The sequence below is a fragment of the Tympanuchus pallidicinctus genome, unplaced genomic scaffold, assembly GCF_026119805.1.
Source record: "Tympanuchus pallidicinctus isolate F22 unplaced genomic scaffold, pur_lepc_1.0 scaffold13, whole genome shotgun sequence".
Classification (NCBI taxonomy): domain Eukaryota; kingdom Metazoa; phylum Chordata; class Aves; order Galliformes; family Phasianidae; genus Tympanuchus; species Tympanuchus pallidicinctus.
The window spans coordinates 17970385-17977524 of record NW_026294648.1 but is presented as its reverse complement, the minus strand read 5'-3'; the positions used below and the strand labels follow the sequence as shown (position 1 = coordinate 17977524).

The following is a 7140-nucleotide window of genomic DNA, read 5'->3' as shown; positions in this document are numbered from 1 at the left end:
GTCTCCGAGATGACCGAGCTGATCTCATGCTATTCTTTCTATCTTGCCTCTGCCCTGGGATGTTCTGCAGATGTGCCCTTGTGTTAATCCCTGTGAGCAGCTGGCAGCTCCCCCAGCCCTGTGTTCCCAGCCACACCGACCCCCCCTGCACCTCCCACTCAGGTCTGCTTTCTCAAAGCCCCCCCTCCCAAACCCCACGCCTCTGCCTCATGTACTTTTGCTGTCAGTGCTCAAGAGGCATTTGGATAAAGCCCCCAGGGATGAAGCTCTGAATTGCTTTTCGGTAATCCCCGTAGGTCCCTTCCGAATGAACTCTGCTATTCCCTTCCATCCCACTCTATTCTGTTCCATTCCCACCCGTTATTTAACATTCCATTCCATTCTACACTATACCATCCCATTCCACTACTTCTTTCCATTTCTTCCCTCTTCCCTTCTCTCTTCCCTTCCCATTTCCCTTCTCTTCCCTTTTCTCTCACTATTTTCCTTCCTTTTCCCTTTCCATTTTCCCTTCCACATCTCCTTCCTTTTTCCCATCTCTTTCTTCCTCCCATTTCTCTTCCCTTTCCCATTGCCCTCCATCTCCCTTTCATTTTCCCTTTCCTCTTTTCCTACCTTTTTTCTCATCTTCCCTTTCCCATCCCTATCCCAACCACTTCCCCTTCTCCTACCTTTCTCCCTTCCCCATTTCCCCTTCCCTTTCCACATTTCCCTTTCCCTCCCCTACCTTTCTCCCTTCCCCATTTTCCCTTCCCTATGCCATTTCCATTCTCCCTTTCCCATTTCCCATTTCCCCATCCCTCCCCGCTCCCCTCTCAACCCACACCTCCCATCCCCGCCCCCCGCCCATTCCCCGCCCGCATTCCCCGCCCCGCTCCGTTCCCCGCCCCCTGGCGTGGCGGTGGGGCGGCCCCGGCCGCTCTGCCCCCGGCGCCCCGTCGCTCCTCGGCCGAGCATGGAGCAGTAGCGGAGCCGCCGCCGCTCCGTCCCGCGGCCATGGGTGCGGAGCGCAGGGGGGAGGCGGCCCGCGGCGGCTGCTCCTGTGCCGGCGCCGGGAGCTGGCGCCTCTTCCTCGGCTTCTTCGCCCTCTCTCTGGCTCTGCACGTCCTCACCCTCGGCTGCTACCTGGAGCTGCGCTCCGAGCTCCGCCGCGACCGCGGCCCTCAACCCGCGGCCCCGCCGAGACGCGACGGAACGGCGGCGGCCGCCGCTCCCGGAGCTCCGCCCGCCGTCCGCCCGCAGCGCCCCGCGGAGAGCGGCGACCGGCGGCAGCAGGTGGGTGCGGGCCGGGCGGGGGGAGCCGGAGCGCCGCTTTGGAGCTCGCGCCGTCCCCGGGCTCCGTTGGCGGTCGTCCCCGCTCCGCTCGGCCATCCGCGGGGCCCCCCGACGGCCGGGGACGCGCCGCGTTACGCTACACCTGCTGCGGGCGGCGCGGCCCGACGTGCGGCGCTGCGGACGGAGCTGCGCGATCCGTGCTGCGGAAGCACCGCTGCGACGCACGCGAGGGGAGCCCGCAGCGCCCGTCCGCTGCGCCCGCGCTGCTTGCGGCGTTCGCTTTTCCCGCGGCGCAGTTGGCCGCAGGGAATCTCCCCGCCCCGTTTTGCCGCTGGCACCGAAGGGCCTCGAAGTCGGAGCGGCTGCGGGAGGAGCCCCGCGCGTGCCGAGGGCCGTCGGTGCGGGGGGACCGCGCGGGAACGGCTGGGGAAAAACCCGTGGGTTTGGAGCCTCGGCCTCTGCGTGCCGCTCCCGGCGCCGTTTGGGTTCCGTGGCTTCTGATAACGAAGCGTAAGCGGAAACTGGATTGGGGGAAGCCGGATAATGCGGGCATCTCCCCGCAGTGCGTGTTTCTGCGGTGTCAGAGCGAAGGGAGAGAGCTGCTCGGTGTTGTGGTTGAGTTTGGGATTGCCCCGTGGCTGCACATGGCCGGAGCTCCGGCTGCGTGTTGTCACGTGAAATGTGCTTGGGCTGCAGAGCGCTGGGTCGCGGAACAGCACGGCACAGCTGAGGCGTGAGTAAGTTACAGCCTGAGATAAGCTGAGTTTGTGCTGAGACCTGAGCGCCGCTCTGCGCAGCTGCCGTGCTCCGGAGAAAGGTCTGCGAGTCGGTCCTTGGTTTGCTGTGTGTCCAGTGAGGGCTTTCTTGCTGTGCTGCAGCGGTTGGTTATGAGAGAAAGTTCCCTGTTCCCATGAGCAGCAGGCTTGGCACGATGGGCAGGGAGCTGCTGGCACCGCACGGCGCTCTGACAGCATGCAGCTCGTCTTATTTGGAGCATTTCTCTGCTCTTTCTCACTGCCTTCACTGGAAAAAAAACCAACCACCCAACCCTCAATGCTGCAGCGTTTCATTAATCCATCCGTTTCCGGATGGCCGCAGTGAAACAAGGTGTTTGCAAACAGCCTGCCTTGAGGAGTTAATGACGGTGTAAAACTCCTCCATGTGCTCCCCGCGGCTCCTGCAGCCTCACTGCACACAGATGTGTCCCGAGGCATCAGCTCGCAGCACCCGGCGCGGCTCAGGGCTGCGATGGTGACGCTGCAGCCTGGGACCCCTCCGGGTCGCTGTGCTGTACCGGAGCGGTGACGCAGGCTATGGGAAGCCCTTCCCCTCGCTGACCCCTTTGTTTTATTTTCTCCTCGCTGACCCATGGAGGAGGAGGGCGGCCGCGATGGTCAGCGCTGGGATTTTGGCAGGAGCCGCGCTGGGCTCTGTGCCAGCAATGACCTCATGACAGGAGCGAGATTTGGCAGCCCGATAGCGCTCTGCTTCCCTATCTTACAGGGTATTCAAATATGTAACTAATTTAGGATACAAGGGCAATTTTTCATGGCAGAGGTTGAGGCATTGTGCTTCACATCTTTGTCCCAGAAGCTGCGGGGTGTTGCGTCAGCAGTTTGGCCTCTGGGTTAAAAGTTTGTTAACGCCGCGTTAATTGGCTGGGTTGGGGCGGTTGGTGGTGCTGGGGAGCAGCGCGTGGGACGGATGCAGCCCTGGCAGCGCAGCCCTTAGCAGTGGGTGCTCCCCTGGGTGCTGGCACCGTGGCACAGAGCGGGCAGAGGGGATTGAAGCAGTTTGTGTCTAACCCACAGAAAGTCAGACAGTTACTGCTGTGCTGCTTGAGTGTTGCGGTGGCCTCAAGGCGCTGAGCATCCAAAACGATGCTCTGACTGCAGGATGGCTGCAGTGGGTGCAGCCCGGCGGGGTGATGGGGCTGGAGCTCCTCTGATGGATGTGAGCATCCTCAGCTGGGCTCAGCAGGTGGGAGGGCTGCCTTAACAGTGGGAAGCGCCTGCTGTGAGCATTGCTCCTAGCGTGCCGCAGGCCCCAGCCCACTCCTTGTTAGGAGCTCAAATGAGGTTTTAGGTTTGCTCCTGTGCTCGGTGCAGCCCTGAGTGGGTGCTGTGCCTCCCAGCACCTCGCAGTGGCTGAGGATGGGGGTCAGGGGGTGCAGCACCATCTCTGCACGCTGCCTGCCCTGCAATCTGCTTCTCTCAGTAACGCCATCGGTTTGGGGTGAGCAATGCTGCGCTGCTGCTGGTGGCTGAAGATCAGCACACCAGGTGTGGGCAGTGTGAGGCCAGGATGGTGCCTGTGAGCAGTGCGTGCTGCTATAGGCACAGGGAGCACACAGGGTTGAGTTCAGCACACAGCTCAAGTGTATTTGGCCCCTCCTTGCAGAGCCACAGGGCCTGTGAGTGCCCTCAAAGTACGGAGCCTGTACACAGAAGGGTTTATTCCTCAAGCTGATGGTTGGCTGCAGCTGATGACCCAACTGCCATTAAACTGTCCCCAAAGCATCCCCCAAAAACAAAAAAGCTCCTCCTCTGATGCACCCCAGCCCCCATCCCCACAGTGTGATGGGTGCACAGAGAGCTGAGCCATGGCCACGGGACGCGTCCTGCATCTCCATGGTGTGCATCCTTTGTGCTGTGCTTTGTCATCCAAACTGGGGCTCTGCTGTACGGTGTTCAGCATTGCTGAGGCTGTGTTGGTCTTTGGGTGCAGTATGCCTGGAGGGCTCAGAGAGAGATATCAAATGGGAAACACATTTGTGCTCCTAAGCCTGGGGATATTCTGTGTGAAATCCGGCACCGATCCATGCGCTGCGTTTCTTTAAAGAGCAGATAGTGCACAGCGTTGGAGAAGGGCTGCAGGGGGCAGGGATAACCCAGTTCATCTGTAGGGATCAGCGGTGCTGCTTTGGTTCCATCTCAGGTGGGAACTCAGGAACTCAGTTTCTTCTCAGAGCGGTGATGTGCGGCTGCACAGGGAGCAGTGGGGTCACCGTGCCCAGGGTGTCCCAGAACTGTGGGGATGTGGCACTGAGGGATGTGGGGATGGGCATGGTGGGGTGGGCTGGGGATCTGAGAGGGCTTTTCCTGTGTCCCAATCTCCCCCCATGCCAGTGGGTTGCAGGGAGGGCTTTGCTTTGGGTGAGTTGCCCATTGGCCCTTACACCAGGGGGGCATGGAAAGCAAGCGAGCACGGAGGTCACAGCACCAAGGGCTCCATCAGCCCAGTGGGATTTTAACCTCTTAATGTGATTTTTCTCACTGCACAGTACTATAAATCATCTCTGCTCCTCCGTACGCATGCAGTATCTTGTAGTGCTAATTAAGCTGCACGCCATCCTAATTTTGCTCTCATACTAATCCCATATATTTTTCTTGACTCGAAGCCAAACCCTGAAAAGTTCAGAGCATGCGAAGCTCCCAATCCTGCCTTATTATATGTTAATGACTTGGTGTTTTAATGTCTTTCAACACTTTAAGAGGATGTCATTTCTGGAGGTTTCTGGCTGCAGAAGGTGACCTGTGTGTGAGTGCAAAGCACTAAATGGGCTCTGTGCAGCGCGTCAGTGCTGAGTGCATCTCAGCACTGGGATCTGTCAGAGCTCATTGTGCACAAATACAAATTGCAGCGAGATTTGGATGTAATTTTAAAATAGTTAACTGTCTTTATAGGTTAGGAAAATAAAGCTCCTGCCTAGACTTTACATGCTGCAGTTGTAAGTGCTTTCTTGTTAAACTCTTGGGGAAATGAACTGTTTTTGTGTGCTGATGGTGCTGATGCCAGTTGGGCCTGAATGCTACTATAACAAATAATTACTTGCAGATGTGTGCATATTAAAATGAGCTCTTTCCATAAGGCCAAATAAAATTCTGTTGTAAGTGCAAAGTACTAAATATGCAAGATTGTATTGATGAAATGCCAGTGCTCTAATGCTTTCCAAATGGCAAGTGCCAGCATCCCTGGCTCAGGCTGCACCTCGACTGCAGCTCCTCCTCCTGTGGTTGCTCTGCACTTCCTCAGCAGTGGCTCATGCTATGGGGAGGCACGGAGCAGCACCTGGAAGTGATGTGTGGGTCTGCGAGGGATGCGGCCCTGTGCAGCACCTCCTGTCTTTTGTAGCAGAGAGGGTTCTGTGCAAAGCCATGCTCTGTGCCCCCCACGCCTTTTGCTTGGGCAGAAGAGCTCAGTGTGAGGAGCCCCGTGTGCAGGAGGCGCGGTGCTGCGTAGCTGTGCAGCAGTGGGTGTTGCACGGAGCAGTGTTGTGTTGCATGGTGTGGCTTTGCAGCAGGGTGTGCTGAATGGCGTTGCATGGCATTGCATGCTGACGTTGTGTGCATGGCTTTGCAGCAGGGTGCATTGCATGGTGTGTCGATGGCTTTGCAGTGGCACTGGCACCAACAGGCATTGCTTGGTGTGAGGTCACCATGGGAGTTGCATTGTGTGGTACTGCGGGCACTGCATGGTGCTGATGGCTTTGTGGGGTGCAGTGATGCCTTGCAGGGCTTTAATGTCTGTCTTTAATTGCTGCGGTGGGCACTGCATGCTGTGATGTGTGTGGCTCTGCAGCAGTGCAGCTTTGCAGCACTTTGGTGCTTTGCAGTGGCCGGTACCAGGTGCTCTGTGGTGTGGAAAGGGTGCAGGAGACGTGGCCTTGATTTGGGTTAAATTCAGGCAAAGATGATGATAGACCACGCCACAAAAGTGATAGCAAATGTCAGCTTGCAACTTCTTTCTGCTGCTCTTACCAATTCCCAACAGATGTACTGTGCCAGTAGCTCCCAAAGCCTCAGCCCATCATCAAGCAGCATTAAATGCCAAACGTGCCCCAGGCAATGGGTGCTGGTCCCCATCCATCCCTGCTGCAGCCTTTGTTTGGTGCCCATTCATCCCAGCTTTGCCATTCATTCACCTCTGCCGCCTTAAATCTCTCCGGAGGCACATAACAAGGGATGGAGACAGTAGGGTTGTTGCTTAAGCGGTGGCTCAGAGTCAAACACACCTCCAGAGATCAGGGAAAGGCCCAGTGGGGCATCTCTGCCTGCTCAGCCCTTGGTTTTGGGGTACGGTGCTGGGGATCGCACAAAGGAAGCCCTGAAAGTGCCAGGGCTGAGCTCAGGGCTGTTAACCCAGCACAGGTGCTGCTGGTGGGTCCCTTCCAGCTCGGGTATTCTGTGCTTCTGACCCAGGGAGCCGTAGTGGAGCAGTTTACTTCCACCTCACACATCAGCCTTGGGGTTTCCTCGGTTTCCCGTGGGATGGGAGAACAGGGTAAACCCTTCACAGCCGATTCCTTGAGCTAATGCTGCTCTGGCTCGCTGTGACACTGAGATGAATACACAGTTCATGTTTATAAAGATATGTTTTTTACTGCTGTTTTAGGATTCTGGCTGTCAGTGCGTTTGACCCATTGCCTCCTTCCGCTTGGAGAGGAGGGTTTGGGAACTTGAGGTTACCAGAATTAGGAAGGGTTGTTTCTGTCTGGAAAGCCTTAACTCTCATTCCTTCCCACAAAGGCAGAAAAACGAGATTGGAATGTGAATTGCAGGTTTGCCATTGGTGTGCTGTGTGAAGGCAGCACGGTGGTAATGGTAACGCACAAGGAGAACAGTTTCTAAGTGCAGCTGTTAGTGCCTTTTTAGTGGTAATGAACTCAATTAATCCAGTGCTGCCACTGAGCAATGGCCATGGGGGGACATCGAGAGACTGTGCTCTGCTGCCATGACAGTTGGGTTGGAGGTGTAGAGGAGCCTTTCTTGTCTGCAGACAACAGATGGAGCATAAAGGTGTCAGTCCTCATCTGTCAGTGAGTGCTGTGCCTCCTTATCAGTACCACGTGTAGCAGAAATGCCG

General features: G+C 57.0%; 1 protein-coding gene across 2 annotated transcripts in view; it reads left to right on the top strand.

The window, feature by feature from the left end:
- Positions 1-912: 912 nt before the first annotated feature.
- EDA (ectodysplasin A) overlaps positions 913-7140 on the top strand; it is a 56530-nt gene continuing 50302 nt past the window's right edge. Inside the window, exon 1 of one of the 2 annotated variants that reach the window (XM_052673406.1) lies at positions 913-1275. In XM_052673406.1, coding sequence (XP_052529366.1) covers positions 997-1275 — 279 coding nt within the window. In that variant the 5' untranslated portion in view covers positions 913-996. The remainder of the gene's footprint in view (positions 1276-7140) is intronic. The other variant, XM_052673405.1, reaches the window with a different exon arrangement.